The sequence below is a fragment of the Panthera pardus genome, unplaced genomic scaffold (genome assembly GCF_024362965.1).
Source record: "Panthera pardus isolate Hobbes unplaced genomic scaffold, ASM2436296v1 HiC_scaffold_13, whole genome shotgun sequence".
Taxonomy (NCBI): Eukaryota; Metazoa; Chordata; class Mammalia; order Carnivora; family Felidae; genus Panthera; species Panthera pardus.
The window spans coordinates 101,187,203-101,210,099 of NW_026526688.1; the positions used below are offsets into that span (position 1 = coordinate 101,187,203).

The 22,897-nt window shown below is 34.9% G+C and overlaps 1 protein-coding gene across 4 annotated transcripts in view; it reads right to left on the reverse strand.

Annotated features, from left to right (window-relative positions):
- Positions 1 to 22,897, reverse strand: part of SPATA5 (spermatogenesis associated 5) — a 360,776-nt gene that overhangs the window by 309,782 nt on the left and 28,097 nt on the right. For all 4 annotated transcript variants that reach the window (XR_008421690.1, XM_019419021.2, XM_019419030.2 and 1 more), the window contains exon 10: positions 4,040 to 4,194. Coding sequence is in view for 3 of the 4 variants with exons in the window: in XM_019419021.2 (XP_019274566.2) it covers positions 4,040 to 4,194 (155 nt within the window). In the remaining variant the exon portion in view is untranslated. The remainder of the gene's footprint in view (positions 1 to 4,039; positions 4,195 to 22,897) is intronic.

Below are 22,897 nucleotides of genomic sequence, written 5' to 3' on the forward strand. Positions count from 1 at the left end.
TTTTTTTATTTTTTTTAACATTTATTCATTTTTGAGACAGAGAGAGACAGAGCATGAACAGGGGAGGAGCAGAGAGAGAGGGAGACACAGAATCTGAAACAGGCTCCAGGTTCTGAGCTGTCAGCACAGAGCCCGACGCGGGGCTCGAACTCACGGACCGTGAGATCATGACCTGAGCCGAAGTCAGACGCTTAACCGACCAAGCCACCCAGGCGCCCCTCTAAGATTAGTTATATTAAAATATCTATATGCATAGAAAAACAATCTTTAAAAAAATGTTAAACTATTAGAATTATAACAAAATATTAACAGTTGTTATTTCTGGGTGAAAAACCAAAATTTCAAAATGCACACTGACATAGTCAAAGATTCTAAAGATTCCTGTGGTAAAGAAATACATTTGATTTTAATTACCAATTAATTGTAAAATACATTTGACTTTTAATACACCAGTTGGTATAATCACCAATTCAGAAAGTCCACAAAAAGGAAACATTACATTTCAGTAAGTAGCTAACACTTGTGGTCTCCTGATTAATAATGCATTACATTGTAATTGGCAATATTCCCACCTTAGGACATTTCTTTTCAACTTAAATATAACTAGGCAAGTGTGATTTAGAAGTCTTAATGTCACACGCTGAAATCTTTTCTCAAAAGATGCTGAATGCTCAATTTACTATTTAAAAAATGTTCACAATTAACTACCTGCTTGAAACAGGTTTTCTATAGCAAAGTAAGTAGTAAACCTTCTGCAGATATAATTTGGAGATATTTTTGTATATGCGATAGTCTGAAAGCAGAAGAGAAAAATTTTAGCAATCCAATTAAAGAAATGTTGACTTCTCAGGAAAATTTTTACAATCTGAAGTGAGCATAAAAAGCAATGTAAAAAAGTACTTTGACCAGGGCTAATCACCCTGGAGCTCATGAGTAACATCACAGTACACCATGGCCTTAGGCCAAGTAATAAAGTGCCAAATGGAAAATGGCACAAGTCCATGGATTGTAAATACTGTATCAGAAGAAAATAAAGGGGAAAAAAAACCTCTCATTAGAGCAATTAAAAATGCAGTTGTAGTATCAGTTCCTCTGATGAATAAATCAGTTCAGCAATTCCAAAAGTGGACAGCCACTGTTCAAACACATTCTCTATTGGCAGTAATTTTAAATTTAAAAAACTCACTGTATGTTTCTCTAGTTCCTAAACTTTTTTAAACACTGAAGTGTTTTTGGATGGAGTAGCTGGTTTATAACCCTATCACCCGAAATTTTCACATGTGGCATTTGATGAATATGCATTTACTTGACCCATTACATTATGTAACTGTAGCCAATAAAACACAGATAAATACAAGTAAAGATATTCATACCAATGTGCCCAAACTTTAGACCATAAATTCCAAAGAAATGAAAAGCTTCTACTAATCCAACATCAATCATTAATTATTCCATAATTCCATTTGTTAAATTATTCATACTAAATTAGCATGTGCTACTACAGAACTATAGTAGAACCCAAAGTTAAGCTGTAAGTTCATTAGTGAATTCGAAAATGTTTTCAAAAAAACATTTAAAATCACATTAAGTTGCCTAAACTAGAAGCTAGTCCTTAGAGATATTCCTAACTGAGGGCACTGTTTTCCACCTTAATTGACAAAACAATTGTGTTCTATAAGAAGTAAACAAGCATCTTCATCGCTTAAGCTTTTGCTAACTACCATAAAGTTTAGTGGCTCAAAAAAAACAGACATTTGATATTTCTGACAATTCTAAGAGTTAACTGGGTGGTTTTTCTGGTTTAGGTAAACTTCAGTAGGGGGTGGGATAGTCTAGCATTGTGTCTGTCAAATGTCTGACAATTGGCAGGATGGCTGAAAGGAGGGAATCTCAGCTAAGAGGGCTCACTTATGCTCCGCATGGTATCTCACCTTCCAGGAAACAAGTACAGATATCACAGCATAACTAATGCAGGGATTCCAAGAGTCGCAAGAAAAGGCAAGCCCTAGGTGCTTTTCAAGTCTGCTTGCATCATGATTGCTAATATCCTATAAGCCAAAGCAAGTTACATGGCCAAGTACAAATTCAAAGGGTGGAAAACCTGACTCCATCTCTTTTATGGTAGGAGCTACAAAGTTGCAGTGCAAAAAGGGCAAACAGAATGGTGGGAAAAATCTGTAGTCAGTTTATGCAATCTACCACATTGCAAAATGCAGAAAGTATCTGCTCCACATGGTCCATGGCCAAATAAGTTTCCATAATAGCTCTCTTTCACACTTCTTCATATTTAAAAACCCTGAAAAGTCCTACAGCAAAGAAATACAACTGATTTCATTTAAACCAGTACTTCCCAAACATATTTGGCCACAAAATACATTTTCCAAGGAACAGTCCCCTTTAAAAGTGAAAACCAAAAGAACAAAACAACAACAAAAAAAGTGAAAACAAACCCATTGATCTCTCCCCACTATATGGTTCCACACAGTCTATTCCATTGACTTAGTATCTTTATAGTCTCTCTCAATTTTTTTGTTTGTTTTAGCTTACAGCAATTATAAACCATTAGTTAATGACCAAGAGAACTGTTAATATACACACAATGGGGAAAAGCGTACAAAACTATGTCTGACTCTCTAATACAGCTCTAAGTTTTAAATAATTGTAACGTGTGAGCTTTTACAAGGGAGTATCTCAGAAGCAATAAGACAAACTCAAAAAGAAAAACTAAAGAGGTGATATTATAGAAGCAAAGGGAAAGAGTAGTCACAAAGTTCCATTCTTCCATCAGTGCTCTCCTAAAGTGTCAGAGAGCAATCTATAAACTTTCCTCAAGCTATACCAAGATATAAACACTCCTTATGATCAAGCCAACTTTAACAGCCCATCCCTTACCCCAATACAATGCAGGACACACCATCAATGCTTTGTTTCAATGCCATTTTCTGCAAATATTAATATATTCAAAGAAACATTTCTTTCCTGAATGTTAGGCCTACTTGGGTGATAAGAGAACGTAACAGATGATCCCCGCCCCCCCTCTTAAAAGGTAGCTTCTGATGTCCTTATGGTGATTTGATTGTGAACTGTGCAAAGCATGTCAATAATTGAGAAAATGTAAAAGAACCTGAGGAAACACCAGGCATCATAACTTGAAGATTTTTTATATTCTAAAATTAGCCTAGCTGACATTTCCTTATAAGACTAAATATGCAATTAGCATACAACCCAGCAGTTGCACTCGTGGGCATTGATTTTAGAGAAATAAAAACTTACATTTACACAATACCTGCAGACGAATGTTCATAGCAACTTTATTCATAATTGCCCTAAACTGGAAACAGCTCAGATGTCCTTCAACAGGTGAATGACTAAGCAAATTATGGTACAGCCACACCATGGAATACGACTCAGCAACAGAAAGAAGAAACTATTGTTGCACATAACAACTTGGATGAATCTCCTTGGAATTATGCTAAATGGGAAAAACTGATAACAAATGGCTGTATAGTGTATAGTTAGATTTATATAACATTTCTAAAATGACAGAATTTTACAAACAGGTACAGAACAAGGTTAGTATGGTTATGAAAGAGCAAAGCAAGAGATCACTGTGGTGATGGAACTATTCAGTATCTCAATTCCAGTGACAGATACACAAAACTTTGCAAGTAATAAAACTGCACAGAACTAAACACACACACACACACACACACACACACACACACACACAAATAAGTACAAGTAACACTAGAAATCTGAATAAGATCAGTGATTATATCAGCATGAAAATCCTGCTTGTGATAGTGTACTAATTGTTTGCAAGATGTTACCACGCAGGGGGAAAGTGAGTGAAGAATACACAAGATCTCCCTACAGTATTTCTTACAACTGCACTGAATCTCCAATTACATCCATAAAAATTTCAATTAAAAAAAATTTTTTTTTAAGTTTAGCCTGGGTATATTGTCTCTATGCAGTCTCTGTTCCTTTCAGAGTTAAATCAAACAGTGTGGCTAGCATGGGAGTACAAATGACTTACATTTGGTACATCGATTGCTACTTCCCTCATAGCACTGGGCCTGACGTCATTCATCCCTTGTAAGAAATCATTCAGAGTAATCTTCACCAGCCCAGCCATCTTGCTATCAGAGAGATTAGGCTGTTTCTTCAAGACTCTCCGTAAGGCATAGAGACCTGCAAAGAGAAAAGTAATACAAGATTTATCTTCTACCCCATAAATACAGACTGAACCATTACCAGTAAAAATAATAATAAACCCAAACTTCACACTTCTAGCATTTCAAATCGTTTGTTTGTGTGTGTATATGAAGGTAGAAGGATAAGGAAGAGGACTGAAAAATGTGGGCGATGAAGGCAAAAATCCAAATGCTTAGTTTGGGCAGTAAAAATATGACAAACTGGTATGAAATATGAAAAGACAGATATTTTATAAACATGAAATAAAATTTACAAAACAACATCTACAAAAAAAGACCATAAAGATTTATCAGAATAGCCTGGGGAATAACACACCTCTTGCCTCTGCCCTTTTTATTAATACATTCAATCCAGAGTTATAGGTTTTGTAAGGTATTGGCAGAACATCTTAAAGGAAATATTCAGTTGGCAGTCGGAAATATGGTTTTGGAACTCAAGAAAGAATGAGACTTTAGAGCTGTGTGCGTAGACACAAGATCTGGAATTATATAGGAGAGACCTACAAAGACAGGCTAGAAAGGAACAAGGGATGGAAAAATGAGGGCTGAAGGCTCAATCTTAAGGAAGCCCATCATTTGAAAAGCATAAGAAATAACTGGACTCACAAAAGTATAGCCAACTAATCTTTGACAAAGCAGGAAAGAATATCCAATGGAAAAAAGACAGTCTCTTTGACAAATGGTGCTGGGAGAACTGGACAGCAACATGCAGAAGGATGAAACTAGACCACTTTCTTACACCATTCACAAAAATAAGCTCAAAATGGATAAAGGACCTGAATGTGAGACAGGAAACCATCAAAACCCTAGAGGAGAAAGCAGGAAAAAACCTCTGTGACCTCAGACGCAGCAATTTCTTACTTGACACATCTCCAACAGCAAGGGAATTAAAAGCAAAAGTGAACTACTAGGACCTCATGAAGATAAAAAGCTTCTGCACTGCAAAGGAAACAATCAACAAAACTAAAAGGCAACCAACGGAATGGGAAAAAATATTTGCAAATGACATATCGGACAAAGGGCTAGAATCCAAAATCTATAAAGAGCTCACCAAACTCCACACCCAAATAACAAATAATCCAGTGAAGAAATGGGCAGAAAACATGAATAGACACTTCTCTAAAGAAGACATCTGGGGGCGCCTGGGTGGCTCAGTCGGTTGGGCAGCCGACTTCAGCTCAGATCATGATCTTGCGGTCCGTGAGTTCTAGCCCCGCGTCGGGCTCTGTGCTGACAGCTCAGAGCCTGGAGCCTGCTTCATATTCTGTGTCTCCCTCTCTCTGACCGTCCCCTGTTCATGCTCTGTCTCTCCCTGTCTCAAAAATAACTAAACGTTAAAAAAAAATTTAAAAAAATAATAATAAAAATTAAGAAAATAAAAAAAAAAGAAGACATCTGGATGGCCAACAGGCACATGAAAAGATGCTCAACATCGCTCCTCATCAGGGAAATACAAATCAAAACCACACTCAGATATCACCTCACTCCAGTCAGAGTGGCCAAAATGAACAAATCAGGAGACTATAGATGCTGGAGAGGATGCAGAGAAATGGGAACCCTCTTGCACTGTTGGTGGGAATGCAAATTGGTGCAGCCACTCTGAAAAACAGTGTGGAGCCTCCTCAAAAAATTAAAAATAGATCTACCTATGACCCAGCAATAGCACTGCTAGGAATTTACCCAAGGGATACAGGAGTGCTGATGCATAGGGGCACTTGTACCCCAATGTTTATAGCAGCACTCTCAACAATAGCCAAATTATGGAAAGAGCCTAAATGTCCATCAACTGATGAATAAAGAAATTGTGGTTTATGTACACAATGGAATACTACGTGGCAATGAGAAAGAATGAAATATGGCCTTTTGTAGCAACGTGGATGGAACTGGAGAGTGTTATGCTAAGTGAAATAAGTCATACAGAGAAAGACAGATACCATGTTTTCACTCTTATGTGGATCCTGAGAAACTTAACAGAAGACCATGGGGGAGGGGAAGGAAAAATGAATTGTTCAGGCTTTGATTTATCATTTACTTTAGTCTCTAGACAGAAATACTGAAGTCTACCTACTAATTCTCCAATAAATTTAAAATTAAAAGATGAAAGTGAGCCACTACTGAGTGCATATCAATCAAGAGTTGAAATAAAGGTTTGAGGTAAAGTCATTCAAGTTAGTAAAGACAGTACATTAAATCCAAGCACTTACTTTTGCTTCCTCCTAAATAAAACCCCACTACAATGAGTGTAAAGAGATTTTTATGAAGAAACATAAACCTGGAAGGGCAAATAGGAGAGGAAACAATATAACAGCAACCAAAATTTCAGAAGCTGAATAGCAAATGAATAAGCAGTACTGAATATAACTGACCCAGGAAAGCTGACACACAAGCATACAATGAAAAAAAATCTGAGAGCAACCAGATTTATGCCACAGATGCCCTTCCTATTGACCCCACCCAAATTTAATCAAAAAAGCTCAAAACTTAGGACAGCACAAATCACTTCTAAAAAAAAAAGAAAAAGAAAAAGAAAAATCAGGGTTAGAAACAGAAAAATGGAAGATTAGAAGAGAAGTCTATTAGGAAGTAGTTAGATCATAAAGATCCCCTTCCCAATTTCACAGAGTCAGATGACTTTTCCTGTACCCTGTACCCTACATCTGAAGATATATTCTCTAAGCAACACAAAATATTTCTGAATTGAGGGAACACAAAGGACAGTTAAAGACAAGGGAATCATACTGCATAGAGAAACCCATTCTGCTGTTCCCCACTGTTCCTAGGGTTTACAGTCAGGATATACCTGCCTACATGTGAAGCCAAAAAATCCTTCTCCTGGAAAGGTACCAGGCTAAGAGTGACAAAGGCGCACTCAAGGAAAAGGCCCATGCAGAACTCACTACACAGAAGACCACAAGCTCACAAGCTCCAAGAGTTCACAGTACCTAATCAATTTTTAGTAGCAACACTTTCAAATATGAGAAAACACCCAAAGATCACTAGATATCTAAGGACATCTTCTAACAAGCACTATAAAGAACCAAATACATAGAAAAAAAAAAAAAAAAAGCAACCTAGAAGAACCAGAGATAATGTAAGAAGAAACAAATATAAGAGTGATGCCCTGCAAGATGATTTGGGTAATTTAAGAAATGCAAATAGTTGGGATCTAGAGCAAAATTGCAGCAAGTTTTTGCCTCCCCTCTGCAATAAAGCCAAGGACTATTTTTTTAAACAGAAGTAAACAATCTGCTCAAGATGAGCTTCCAATGAAGTACTAGGATCAAGAAGAGATGCTGAGCAGAGACTGAGATAACCTCAGAGCCCACCATGACCATGCAGAGGTAGCAAGGAAGGGAGCATGCTGTTAGTATGGAACAGTACACAAAACTTGCTACTTCTCTCTTATAATTGCCTTCCTTTTCTATACATTTCTGCCCTATCTGTATTAAATATTTGTTTCCTAAAGCTTAATATTTTCTAATAACAATACTCAGCTTATTAGTTTTCAACCTTTACTTCCTATATAAGAATTTCAGGTTGTAAATTTCCCTGTAAGCACTGCTTTAGCTATATACCACACATTTTGACATAGTTGCATTGTCCAATTCTAAACAGCTTTTCATCTGCATACTATAATTCCACTAATGAATTATTTAGAATTTTCTAATTTCCAAAGTATAAAATTGTTTAATTTATTGATTTTAACTTAAATGAATTTTGGCCAGAGAATAAGGTCTGTATTAAATGAAATTTTTTTAATTGTAAATTCATAAATGTTCTATGTGTGTCTCAATAGATATGTTTGTTGTTGGTTTCAGTGTTCCAAATATATATCCATTATGTCAAGTCTGTTGATTGTGTTATTCAAATCTTCTCTATCCTCAACCATTGACAGAGATGCATTAAAACTCTCACACTAAAACAGATATTCTGTTCATTTCTCCTTGTAGTTACAGAAAGTTTTGCTTTATACATTTCAAAGCTACCCTATCAATTGCATCAGGTTTAAAACAGTTATGCCTTCCTAATAAATTGAATGGTTTTATCAGTATGTAGTACTCATCTTTATCTGCAGGCATGTTTTTTGTCTTAAAATTACTTGGTCTAATGTTAACATGGCTATCATCTAATCCCTACCAACTCTTTTTCTTGCATTCTTTCAGACTGATTTTTGTTTTGTTCTTTTCACATTTCATTTTGCCTTCTACTAGTTCTGAAGTTATACAGTCTTTTTCTATTATTTTAGTAGTTATACTAGAAATGTTAATGTATGTATTTACATTAATGGAGCACAATTAATCAAAGTAAAGTCAATCATGAGGCTGCCAGGAAATAAATATAGGTAAGTCAGTGAGATAGATATCCCACATTATTCTTCTGTGGAAAGGGTTTTTAACATCCAGGAGAAACATTTGTTTGTTTTCTCTATTTGGTTTGTATTATTAGTTCTCTCTATATTTCATTTGTACCTTCTTTTCTCTTTTACCAAAACCACCAATATGTGGTCCTATCTCTTGACTGGTGCTTGGTCTAACTTTATAATCTTAAAACCCTTTTCAAAGAATGAATTTTTTGTTCTTTCATTCCACTGAATCTAACTTTATATTTTTAATTTTCCTCCCCTTTGGATTTACTCTGTTGTTCTTATCCAACTAGTTGAGCTGAATGCAGTTCTTTTTACCCTTCTTATTTCCTAATAAACGTGTTACGATTACATCTTAGAGAAAACTTAAAACGCAGAATTTTTACTAACATTCTGCTTGTTTTTTTTATTTATGTTTATTTATTTTTGAGGGAGAGAGAGAGAGTGTGAGCGGGGGGGGGGGGGGGAAGGGGGGGGCGCAGAGAGAGAGGGAAACACAGAATCTGAAGCAGGCTCCAGTCTCTGAACTGTCAGCACAGAGCCCAATGCAGGGCTCGAACTCATGAAGCATGATATCTATGACCTGAGCCAAAGTCAGACACTTAACCAACTGAGCGACCCAGGTGTCCCTATTCTTCTTCTTTTTTTTAAGTGTACTTATTTATTTTGAGAAAGAGCACACGAGCAGTGGAGGGGCAGAGAGAGAGGGGGAGAGAGCGAATCCCATGCAGACTCTGCATTGTCAGTGCAGAGCCCAATGCAGGCCTTGATCCTATGAACTGGAAGATCATGACCTGAGCTGATTTCAAGAGTTGGGACAGTCAACTGACTGAGCCACCCAGGAGCCCCACTAACATTCTATTCTTAATATTTAATTTGCTATATGACTTCTTTTGAAGCTCACAGAGAGATTATTTGAGTGTTGTCTAATTTAGCTTTCAGGTGTACCACTTACTAAATTATTGACTCTCAGCTTGAAAACATGCTACTATACCCAGCTTTGGAACACTACAAGGAGTTGAGACTGCAAATTACATTTCAGCTCCATCGTAGGCTTTGCCAATGTTAGAGCAAAGCTCTAGAGAGAGACAGCAAAGCTGAAGGGGGAAGAAAGGACTCACTCCCTCCTATTTACATCCCATACATTTCCTATATGTTTACTATTCCTGTGACTGTCATTCTACCAACTCTTAAGGGACAACAGCACCAACCTAGCAGTGCCACCTTCTAAGAGGTCTGAGTCAGCCTTCAAAGTATCAGGCTACTCTTCAGGGGTCTGAGTAACAGCTCAGGTTCTAGGTTTTAATAATCTCAACCTATGCCCTTTCCCCCCCACCAGACTTAGGAGTGAGAACTGCTTCCTATAGTTGCTACTCTCCTTTCAATTACCTAGTTAAAATTTTATAATTTGTTATTCTTTCTATTAAATTTTCTCTGTAAAAAAAAAAAAAACTGGTATAGGGGTACCTGGGTGGTTCAGTCGATTAAGCATCCGACTTCGACTCAGGTCATGATCTCAACAGCTTGTGAGTTCGAGCCCCTAGTCGGTCTCTGTGCTGACAGCTCAGAGCCTGGAGCCTACATTGAATTCTGTGTCTCCCTCTCTCTCCCCTTCCCTGCTGATGCCCGGCTGATTCTCTCTCTCAAAAATAAATAAACATTAAAAAAAAATTTTTAAAAACTGGTATAGGTTCTATCTCCTAACTGGATCATGACAGAAATAACAATCCCATGACATGTTTTTAGAATTTCCCTTTTTCTCTGTCCTCATTATATAGACTGAGGCTTTTATAAGTAAGAGAAAAACCAAATGTTTGGGAGGCTAATATAATCTTGACTTCAAATTAAATATGAATAAGAAAAAAACATTTTTCAGCTAATGGACATGGGGCAAAAGTTCTAAATAAGATATTAGCTATCTAAATCTAACAATATATTTAAAAATCTATATATTCACAAAGAGTTTTTCTCAGAAATAAAAGGCCAGTTGATCAGAAAATCTATTAACTCCCTATACTGTCTAATTTGAGAATAATTATAATTCTTTTTACTGATACAGAAAACCATATTTGATAAGATTCAACATCTATTTATGATAAAAATAATTTAAAACAGTCTTAGGAAAGTATATTTGATTAAGATTATATTCCAGCAATCTTTAGCACCAAACATTACACTTAATGAAAAGACTTTATATGAATTCTCTAAAACTGGTAACAAGACAAGGATGCCAGTATCACTATCACTAGATAATTCAATCGTGGAGGCCGTGGCTATTAAGAATAGAAAAAATAAGGCCACAGCAACTTCTTACTCAACACGTCTCTGGAGGCAAGGGAAACAAAAGCAAAAATGAACTATTGGGACCTCATCAAAATAAAAACCTTCTGCACAGCAAAGCAAACAATCAGAAAAACTAAAAGGCAACCGACAAAATGGGAGAAGATATTTGCCCACGACACATCAGATAAAGGGTTAGTATCCAAAATCTATAAAGAACTTATCAAACTCAACATCCCCCCCCAAAAAAATAACCCAGTGAAGAAATGGGCAAAAGACATGAATAGACACTTCTCCAAAGAAGATATCCAGATGGCCAACCGACACATGAAAAGATACTCAACATCACTCATCATCAGGGAAATACAAATCAAAACCACAATGATATATCACCTTACACCCGTCAGAATGGCTAACATTAACAACTCAGGGAACAACAGATGTTGGCAAGGATGTGGACAAAGAGGATCTCTTTTGCATTGTTGGTGGGAATGCAAGCTGGTGCAGCCACTCTAAAAAACAGTATAGAGGTTCCTCAAAAAATTAAAAATAGAACTACCCTATGACCCAGCAATTGCACTACTAGGTATTTATCCAAGGGACACAGGTGTGCTATTTTGAAGGGACACATGCACCTCAATGTTTATAGCAGCACTATCAACAATAGCCAAAGTATGGAAAGAGCCCCAGTGTCCATCGATGGATGATTGGATAAAGAAGTTGTGGTGTATATGTGTGTGTGTATGTGTATACACATACATACAATGGAGTATTAGTCAGCAATCAAAAAGAATGAAATCTTGTCATTTGCAACTATGTGGATGGAACTACAGGCTATTAAGCTAAGCAAAATTCGTCAAAGAAAGACAAATATCATATGACTTTACTCATATGAGGACTTTAAGACACAGAACAGATGAACCCAAGGGAAGGGAAGCAAAAATAATATAAAAACACGGAGGGAGACAAAACATAAGAGATTCTTAAATATGAAGAACAAACAGAGGGTTACTAGAGAGGTTGTGGGAGGGTGGATGGGCTAAATGGGTAAGGGGCATTAAAGAATCTACTCCTGAAATCACTGTTGCACTATATGCTAACTTATTTGGATGTAAATTTAAAAACTAAAAAAATAAATAAATAAATAAATAAAAGAATAGAAAAAAGAAAAGTGAAAGAATGGTAAAAGGATGGAAAGAGATAAAATTTCCATTACTCACACATGACAATCATCTACCCAGAAAAGCCAAAACAATTAAAAGAAAACTATTAGAATTAATAAGAGTTAAACAAGGCTGAAGACCAAAAAAAAAAAAAAAAAAAAAATTATCAATATAAAATTTCTCTACACCAAGAAGAACAAATTTAAAATACCATTAAAAAAAAAACCCAGCATTCGCAATAATCACAAAACTGATAAATTAACTGGGTATCAACCTACAAGACATACAAGACTTCTATGGATAAATTTTAACAAAGAGAAAAATATGAATAAAAGACATTCTAGGTCCTTGAATGGGATGACAATACCATAAAAATGTCCGTTATATTCAAAACAATCTACTTATTTTAAATGCAATCCCAATCAAAATGTTGATTGCATATCAGCAGGTAAATTAGAATAAATCTTCCCTGAAAACAGTATTAAGGAATTAAGGTCTATATATAACTAAATCAACAATAATGCAAATAAATAAGCAGAATTTATCTTACCAGACATTAAGATATACTACAATTAACAGTATTAAAAATAGCATGTGGGGCATCTGGGTAGCTCAGTCAGTTAAGCGTCTGACTTAGGCTCTGGTCATAATCTCACACATCGTGAGTTTGAGCCCCACATAGGACTCTCTGCTGTCAGCACTTCATCCTGTGTCCCCAGCTCTCTCTGCCCCTCCCCCATTCACATGCACACTCTCTCTCTCAAAAGTAAATAAAAATTTTAAAAATAAATTAAAAAAAATATAAATAGTGTGTAAAAGTTATAAAACTGGGGCACCTGGGTGGCTTAGTCGGTTAAGCATCCAACTCTTGATTTTGGCTCAGATCATGATCTCATGGTGGTGAGACGGAGCCCTACATTGGGCTTGTGCTTAAGATTTTCTCTCTCTCTCTCTCTCTCTCTCTCTTCCCCCCCACCCCCCCACGCCTCCCCTGCTCATGTACACACTCTCTCTCAAAAAAAAAAAAAAAAAGTTATAAAACTAAAAAGACCACAACAGGGCATAGTTCAGAGACAGATTCATATACATATAATTTAATATATGATAAACTTGTGATAATATATCACAAATCAATGAGGGAAGAAAGCACAGGCTATTTAGTAGCTGACAAATGAATAATGGGAAAATTGGCTCATTGTGTGGATCCATAGGCATTGGGACTCTAATGAGTTTTCCTGGTAGACAACATTTCATACATGCTGTCTCAACTCATTGCTACAGGAATTACACATGTCTTGTGCTACTTTACTGGGAGAGGACTCTTGGAAGTTTGCACGAGGCTTCTTCCACAACTTGCCCCATGAACCTTTTCCCTTTGCTAAAATCTACCTTGTATCCTTTGCATTGTAGTAAATCAGAACTGTCAGTATAACTATATGCTAAGTCCTGTGACTCCTGCTGGTGAAGCATCAAACTTGGGCATGGTCATAGGGATCCTGAATATGTAGATAAATATAAATGAATAATTGTATAAAACAATGTTTTGAGGGGTGCCTGGGTGGCTTGGTCGGTTAAGCATCCGACTTCGGCTCAGGTCATGATCTCACAGTCCGTGAGTTCAAGCCCCACGTTGGGCTCTGTGCTGACAGCTTAGAGCCTGGAGCCTGTTTCAGATTCTGTGTCTCCCTCTCTCTCTGACCCTCCCCTGTTCATGCTCTGTCTCCCTCTGTCTCAAAAATAAGTAAACATTAAAAAAAAATTTTTTAAACAATGTTTTGAGGGTAAAGAGAATCAAAGTGTTCCCAAAGTGTTTGAACAATTCTATATTAATCTTTGATGAGCCAAGGAAATATAATATGTAAGATAAACACTAAAAAACAAGTTAAAATGTATAGCTAAAAAGATAGCAAGAGGAAAATAAAATAATAAAAATACTTGTCCATTTCAAGAGAAAGCAAGACAAGGGTGGGGGACATAAAACAGATGGGACAAATAGAAGACAGGTTAAATCTAACTATTTAAGATAGTACCCAAATTTAAACATAATATGTACTTGAATTGAGACAGCATTAGATGGATTAAAAAAATAAAACCCAAATTTGTGCTATTTACAAAAGATATGTTCTGAAAATATAAAGATCGAAAAGATTGAAAGTAAAAGAATAAAGAAATACCATGCAAACATAAAAATAAAATAATGCTGCTTTATCTACTATCAGACTTTAAGCAAGAGGTATTGCTAGATATTTCAGAATAACAAAAAGGTCAGTCCACCAAGAATGTATAAAATTCTAAATTAATACCTACTTAGTAACAAAAGTCTCACAATATAAAAAACAAAATTAAGCACAGTGAAAGGAGAAATGGACAAATGTGCAACCAAGTTACTTACAGACTTTAACACATTTCCCTCAGCAGCCCAAATTACATATTTATAGATAGACATAGTTACAAGATATAAAAACAAAATTAACCCACTTATCCTAATTGGCATATATAGAAAAAAAATTTCCAAAATAATAAAACAGATTTCAAGTATAACTGGAAGATATACCAAAACTGACACAGGCTGAGACACAAAGCAACTCTGTATGTTTCAAGTAATAAAATCAGAAAGCATATGTTCTCTGACCACAGAATTAATAGCAAAATCAGTAACAAAAAGACACCAAAAAATACATAAATATTTAGAAATTAATCAATATATTTCCAAATAACTTATGGATCAAAAGAAAAAATCCAATAAAAATTGTAATTTTTAAAAACTAAATAATAATGAAAATATAACATGAAAATTTGTGGAATGCTGCTAAAGCTGTACTTAAAAAAATAGTAACAGGCATAATGCACATATTAGAAAAGGAAAAAAGACTGAAGTCAATAAGGTCCTCATCTTCTAAAATGAACAATAAAATAAACCAAAAAAGAAAAACAGTAGGAGGGAAATAATAAAGAAGTTAATACAATAGAAAACAAACATACAAATAAAAAATATTAAAGCCAAGGGGCACCCTGGTGGCTCAGTTGGTTGGGCATCCAACTTCGGCTCAGGTCATGATCTCACAGCTTGAAAGTTCAAGCCCCGCGTTCAGTTCTGTGCTGACAGAACCTGGAGCCTGCTTAGGATTCTGTGTTTCCCTCTCTCTCTGCTCCTCCCCTGTTTGTGCCTGTGCACGCTGTCTTTCTCTCTCTCAAAAATAAATAAACATTAAAAGCCAAAGTTTATTCTCTGAAAAGGCTAATAAAACTGAGAAAACTCTGGCATATGAATCAAGGCAATGTGAGAGAAGGCACACATTACCAATATCAATATTGAAATAGGAGACATCACTACAGAACCTACAGATATTGAAAAGCTAACAAGATACCAGGAATAATCTTATAGTAAATAATAAGAAATTTCATATGAACAAATTTCTAGGAGAAATCTTACCAAAACTAACATGCAAACAAAAAAAGTACATAACTGAATATTCCAATAGTTATTAAATAAATTAATTCTGTAATTAAAACTTTAACCACAGACAAAATTCCAAACACAAATGGCTCCACTGGAAAACACTACTATTTAAGGATGAATATAATACTAAGCTTACAAAAACTCTTCCAGAGAAAAAATAAACAATTCCTAAATTGACTCATAAGGCCAGCAAAACCTTGTTCCTCAAATCTGATGAGTGTATTATATGAAAAAAAAATTATAAACGAATCTCTCTCATGGACATAGGTACAAATATCCTGAACAAAACATCAGCAAAAATGTAAATATATAAATAAAGGATTATACATCATGACAAGATGGTTATGTTCCAAGAATATGAGGTTGGTTTCATATTTGAAAATCAATCAACACCTTCTCCACATTAATAGAAGAGAAACAATAGGATTATCTCAATAGGCACAGATAATATGATAAAAAAAATCAATATTAATTATAAAACAAACTAGGAATAGACAGAAATCCTTTACCAGATTAGCTGCAAAAAACATAGAGTGAATATAATTCCTAACTGAAAAATATTAGAAACTTTCTCCCTAGGATAAGGAATGAGATAAGAATAACTGTTGTTACTGCTTATGTTAAATACTATGTTAGAAACCATAACCAGTGCAATAAAGCAAGAACAAGAAATAATAAGTGTAGAGATTAAAAAGAATGAAATAAAACTGTCATTATCAGCAGACTGTATACATGTAAAGTTATGTAACATCATATACATAGAAAACTCAAAGAATCTACATACACACTATTAAAATAAGTGAATTTAGCAAGGCAGGTAGACACAAAGTCAATACACAAAAATTTACTTTTCCTAGGTAACAGCGAAAAAAACAATTATAAAGTGAAATTTTGATGCCATTTTTAACTGCATTTAAAAAAACCTAAATACCTAAGAATAAATATAATGTATATTTATGCAAGACTTCACAAAAAACTATGAGAGAAATTAAAGACTTAAAATAAGTGAAGAGATCTACCATGTTCATGGATTGTGAAGTTAACCTTTGAACTCTCCTCAGATTGATCTAGAGATTTAAAATTTTCAGTCAAAGTTCAGTTTAGGGTGAAGGGAGCCTACCAAACTCATTTTTCAAGTTATAAGCAAATGTAAAGGGTCGAGAATAGTCAAGACAAACTTGATGAAAAAAAAAGGAGCACTTACCCTCCAGAAATTAAGGCTTTTAATAAAGCTGATGTGATTAAAATCATTTCAGTATTTTACACAAGGATAAAGAGAGATCAAGGAAACAGAACAGAGAATTCAAAACAAACTCAAACTCTTGATTTATGACAAAGGTACCACTGCAGAGTAGGAAGGACAGACTGTCATTTCATTAACTGGTCTGGTACAACTTATTATCTACATAGAAAAAGTGAGTCAATTATAGATGGTAATGTGAAAGGTAAGACAATAAAGCATCTTTACAATGAAAGAAGATAATATAAAATATTCATGACAGTGGAACTGACATAGATTTCTTAAAGAGGATTCAAAAATCACTAGCCACAAAGGAAAGTACTGATAAACAGGATTGGTTATATTTATATATATATAAATGATATATATATATATATATATCGTATATGTAAATGATATAAATATATATCATAACAAATATGTAATAGTTATTTGGTTATATTTATATTGGTTATATTTATTGGTTATATTTATATTAATATGTTGGTTATATTTATATTGGTTATATTTATATATATATAAATGATATATATATATCATTTATATATAAATGATATATATATAAATGATATATATATCATATATATATAAATGATATATATATCATATATATATAAATGATATATATATCATATATATAAATGATATATATATATCATATATATATAAATGATATATATATATATATCATAACAAATATGTAATAGTTACAAACTTCTGTTCTGCCAAAAACTATATGAAGAAAATAAAAATTAGGGTGGAAGGTAGGAAGGCATTTTAAATATATATATATATACACACATACACATACACACACACACACACACATATATCTCTGAAGGTCTCATAACCAAATTATCCTAAGAATTCCTACAAATCAATTAATCAATTATTTTTTTTTAAAGAGCAACACGAGAGAAAAATTGAATAGATATTTGAATAGGCATGTTACAGAGGATATCTAAATAGACAACACATACATAAAAAGGTAATCAACATAAGTCATCAGAAAAATAAAACGAAAATGCAGCAATTAAAAACACACCAAATGTCAGAAAGGATGAGATGATACTTGAATTTTCACACATTAGTGTGAAAGAGTAATTTGATATAATCACCACAGAAAACTTTTCACAATACTTATTAATGAGAACAAATACATATCCTGTAACTCAACAATTCCACTACTAGGTATATTGCAAGGAGAAATATGTACCTTTGTAAATCTAAAGATACATGCAAGAATATTCACAGCATCATCACTCGTAACATTTATATAGTAGAATACAGCAATAAAAATGAGCTATTGCTAGCAGAATAAAATGACAAAACTCTTATACCATATTATGAGTGAAAGAAAACAACACAAAAAGGCGAAACTAATCTATGGTATTAGAAGCCAGAAGAGTCGTTGCTTTTTGGGTTGAGGTGAGGAGTAGTGTATGGGAGAAGATCTGATGGTGGTTCCAGGGCACCAGTAAGGCTTTCTATCCTGGCTTGAGTAGTGGTTACATGAGTGTATTCACTTTGGAAAATTCATGGATCTTATAATTTATACATTTTTCTGTACATATGTCATATTTGAGAAAGGAGTTTTCTTTTTTAAATTAGATTATGTAAAAAGTGAAGCAAAAGGAAAATAAAACTACAAATAAAGCTACAACATAGAAGCTGGTTGAAATAACACTGAAAGCTGGTAGTTTCAGAAATTACAAACTTAAGTCTAAAGTGACTGACTTTAGGGGTGCCTGGGTGGTTCAGCTGGTTAATTGTCCAACTCTTGATTTCAGCTCAGATCATGATCTTCCTGTCATGAGATCAAGCCCCATGTGGGGCTCGGTGCTGGACATGCAGCCTGCTTAAGCTTCTCTCTCTCCTGCTCCCTCTGCTCTTCCCAACTTGTGCAGGCACTCTCTCAAAAAAATAAAGTGATTAACTTCAAATCTAAGCAACCATATATATCTATTCATACACAAAACACACACACACAAAATGAACTTTACCCCTTAGTATTTCACTGCTAAAATATGAATGTAATAATTTTTATTTAGAGCACTTTATCAGAATAATTAAAACCATGATGACAAAGTAAATCAGTAAAAAAGATTCTGTGAATTGTTTATACAGAAGCCTTAATCAGTCTTAGTATCAGCGAGGACTTACTAAAAGTTGATTTGTATGCAAAATATACTACTTTGCAAAATATGGATTGTATATATGATTTACAGTCCTCACAATGAGTATTTATTTGTCAGAATATGTTTATACAAATGGGTGTTTGATATGGGAGCAGGGGTGAGAAAGAAGTAAAGAACAGGACTTGAGGAGAGATAAAAGCATTCCTTATGTTTAAACTGAAAGAATTTTTTTTATTTTTTTTTAATTTTTAATTATTTCTGAGTGATAGAGAGAGACACAGCATGATCAGGGGAGGGGCAGAGAGAGAGGGAGACACAGAATCTGAAGCAGGCTCCAGGCTGTGAGGTGTCAGCACAGAGCCTGATGTGGGGCTCGAACTCACAAAGTGTGAGATCATGACCTCAGTTGTACGTTTAACCAACTGAGCCACCCAGGCACCCCCCTTTTTTTTTTTTATAAATATTTAAATTTTGTTTAATATTTATTTTTGAGAGAGACTGAGAGAGAGACAGAGTACAAGCAGGGTAGTAGTGGCAGAGAGACACAGAATCTGAAGCAGGCTCCAGGCTCTGAGCTGTCAGCCCAGAGCCCGAAGCAAGGCTCAAACCTACGAGCTATGAGACCATCACCTGAGCTGAAGTCAGTTAACCACTGAGTCACCCAAGCGCCTCCAAACTAAAAGTATTAAAAAAAAACACAAACAATTCTCAATAAGACAAGCACTATGCTGTACCTGCATTACCTGTTTGCCAACTCAGTTACAGTTCATACTAAAGCAAAGCAACTATCAAAATATTCTATCATAAAGCCACTTAGAAAATATATATGCATTGACCACAAGTTACTCTTTCATAGGCACTCTTCTTCAAAATTAATTCATCTATTCACTCACTCAAAATATTCACTGAGTACCTCCTAAATATAAAGTATTCAACAAATATATTGAGCTCTTACATGTGAGAGTACACAAGAACAAGAAGCAGATAAGCCTCTCATAGTGCTAACAATCTAATAGAGAAGACACATAACAATTACTACAAACTGTGTCAAGTACTTAGACATGGAAAGAACAAAATGGTACAAAAATACATGTCTGAGACATCTAACCCAGTTTTGTGGGATTAGTAACAGTTAAGAGTTAGACAACCCTCACAGAAATCATTTAGCATATTCTTTACTTCACAAACGAAGACAGAGTAAAATGTGTGCCCAACTTCAAGTCATTAGACCTGAAAAATGACTTGATATTAAACTGGTAACATGAGAACTGGGGCCACAGAGGCAGAAAGGTACTAAAGGCAGAGGGAATAGCATATACAAAGGCCTTTGGGGGTGCTGGGGTAGCTTAGTTGGTTAAGCATCCAACTTTGGCTCAGGTGATGATCTCAGGGTTCATGAGTTCAAGCCCTGCATCAGGCTCTGTGCTGACAGCTCAGAGCATAGAGCCTGCTTCAGATTCTGTGTTTCCCTCTCTTTCTGCCCCTTCTCATTCACACTCTGTGTCTCTCACTCTCAAAAATAAATAAACATTTTAAAAAAACAACAAAAAACAAAGGCCTTTGGACAAGAATGAGTATAATCTGAGAGATTATAAAACGCTGTTGAACAATAAAAGACAAAATCCCTGTCCTTAAAAGAGTTCACACTTAAAAATATAAAAGAACATGTTTTAAATAAACCTAAATCCAGCTCTATTAATTTATTTGTAGATAGTGAGAAGATAAAAAATAGCACTGTCAGAAATGGAAAAAGAATAATGGAAAATTACAGATTTGCGAAAGCTAAAAAAAACTTAAGGGATCCAAGAAATTCCTGCCATAGGCCTTCAGATTCTTTCCCAATCTAAGGTTGCATGATTCTAGACTCTATATAGAGCTACTCTACTTTATACAAATGCTATTTGATAATAATGTCCAAGTTGAAACAGAATTTATATGAATTAAATGTTAAATGTATATCAGAGCTTACAAAAATTAAAGATCCCTGGAGCTATCATATTAATGCAACCAATTCTCTGTGGTCCTAGATCTGCCTCTAGCTCAGGTGTCACTTTACATAAAACTTCACCTCTTTGGTCATCTGTTATCTCACTTAGTATTAAATGGAAAAAATAAAATGTATTTTATATAAATTATTTTTTCAGCTTTTAAAATGTTTATTGGACATCAACCATTCTTAATGAGGCCATATTAGAATCTATGCCAAGAAATTAAGTTTTTAAAAACACGTGTATTTTTATAAACCAGAAGTAAACAATTAACTAGAGGAGCAAATGGACACATGTACACCATCAGTGACTATAGCTTAGGGCAAGCAATCTATGACATTTCCTTTCCTTACTAAGTTTAAAGTTAATTTTAAAAATGTAAACAAAAACAGAAGCAATATGTCTATGTTCTTAAAAAACACAACTTTGAGACAAAAACAGGTGTAGCTAATTAAACAATAAATTTGTCATTTTGTTTTAATTATTTTATTTTCCAATGCTCTCAAAACTTTTGAGAATGGAAAACAAGACACAATGAAGAAAAGTCAAAATGCTTCAGGCAATCCTAATACCAACACATTCTTTCCAGTCTAAAACATGTTCTCCCCTTAAGCCCCACATCACTGTCCAGATATAATCATTTCTGGACGAGAGCAATTATTCTACATTCATGTTCTTCAAAACCATCTGCTCCAGATTCAATCAACAAACATCATCTCGCCCCACACATATGGAATCTAACAATTTTATACTCTATGCTGACTAAATTATATTATTTTTGAGACTCTGCATTTAAGTCGCTTCACTGGAAGCTAATAATGAACTTAAACTGATCACAGGGCTAATGCTTTTCAGAATTACCACCTACCCTACAGACATTTAATTATGTGAAAGAGTAACATGAAACATGGCATCTGGATCTCAGATTTGAATTGTAAAAGTTGAACATAAAATTTTCTCAGGCACATGAAGACTAAAAGCAACTTTAACGAAATCTATGTCTCCTTTTTTAACACATATTTTCTTCAAAATATCCAAACTACAGACAATTTCTGTTTTATCTGGAGTCTTTACTCTCCCTCAACTTAATATTAGGTATAGACAAGGTGATAAGTATCACTTGATATATCACTGGGAGAGTTCCATTTCTCACTGCTTGTTAATAGAAAAGAAATCAAACAAAACCCTCAAAGAAGGTATTGTGGTTCTTGCTTTATTTATATTTCAAGTGTTTGGTCTAATGTAAGCTGCCTGCAGAAGCCAGGTCTATTCTGAGGCCACTATCACTTTCAAAAGTTGTTTTTAAATGTAATGGCACTACAGAAGGCACACTGGTCTCAAGACCCAAATCCTGGGCCAAGATTTCCCTCACTGCTTGAGCCTTGATAGATCACATAGTCTATCCTCATCCGTGAAATAAGGAAATGTACTAAATGATTTCTGAGAAGGTCTAGTTCTAAAATGTCAGGATTAATTCACTTCACTAGTCCCAGGTTTAACAAACTTTCCTGAAAATATAGCTTTTAGTTCCAAATTTTTAGTGTCAAATTATTCACTTACTTGGCTTACCAAGCTTATTAAAATGCTGACTTAAAAAAAGGGGGGGGGGGGAGGGGCGCCTGGGTGGCTCAGTCAATTGGGCATCCAACTTCGGCTAAGGTCATGATCTCATGGCTTGTGAGTTTGAGCCCCACGTTGGGCTCTGTGCTGACAGCTTGGAGCCTGAAGCCTGCTTTGGATTCTATGTGTCCCTCTCTCTCTGCCCCTCGCCATTCACACTCTGTCTCTCTCTCTCCTTCAAATATAAATAAACATTAAGAAAAAAAAAAAAAAGATAGTTGACTAGAGTACAATTCTTCTGCCAAGACAAGTTGAAGATCTATGGCTTGGTAGACTAGAGCAAGGCCCAGATCAGAAAGAAGGAACCGGGAAGATAATGATGGAATATAACCTGATCTGGTTTTGACCTGAGGAGGAAAAGAGGGCACAGATGTGGCAAAGGCAGAGGGCAGGCCTACTATATCATCCCTTTTTTATGGAAGGTACAA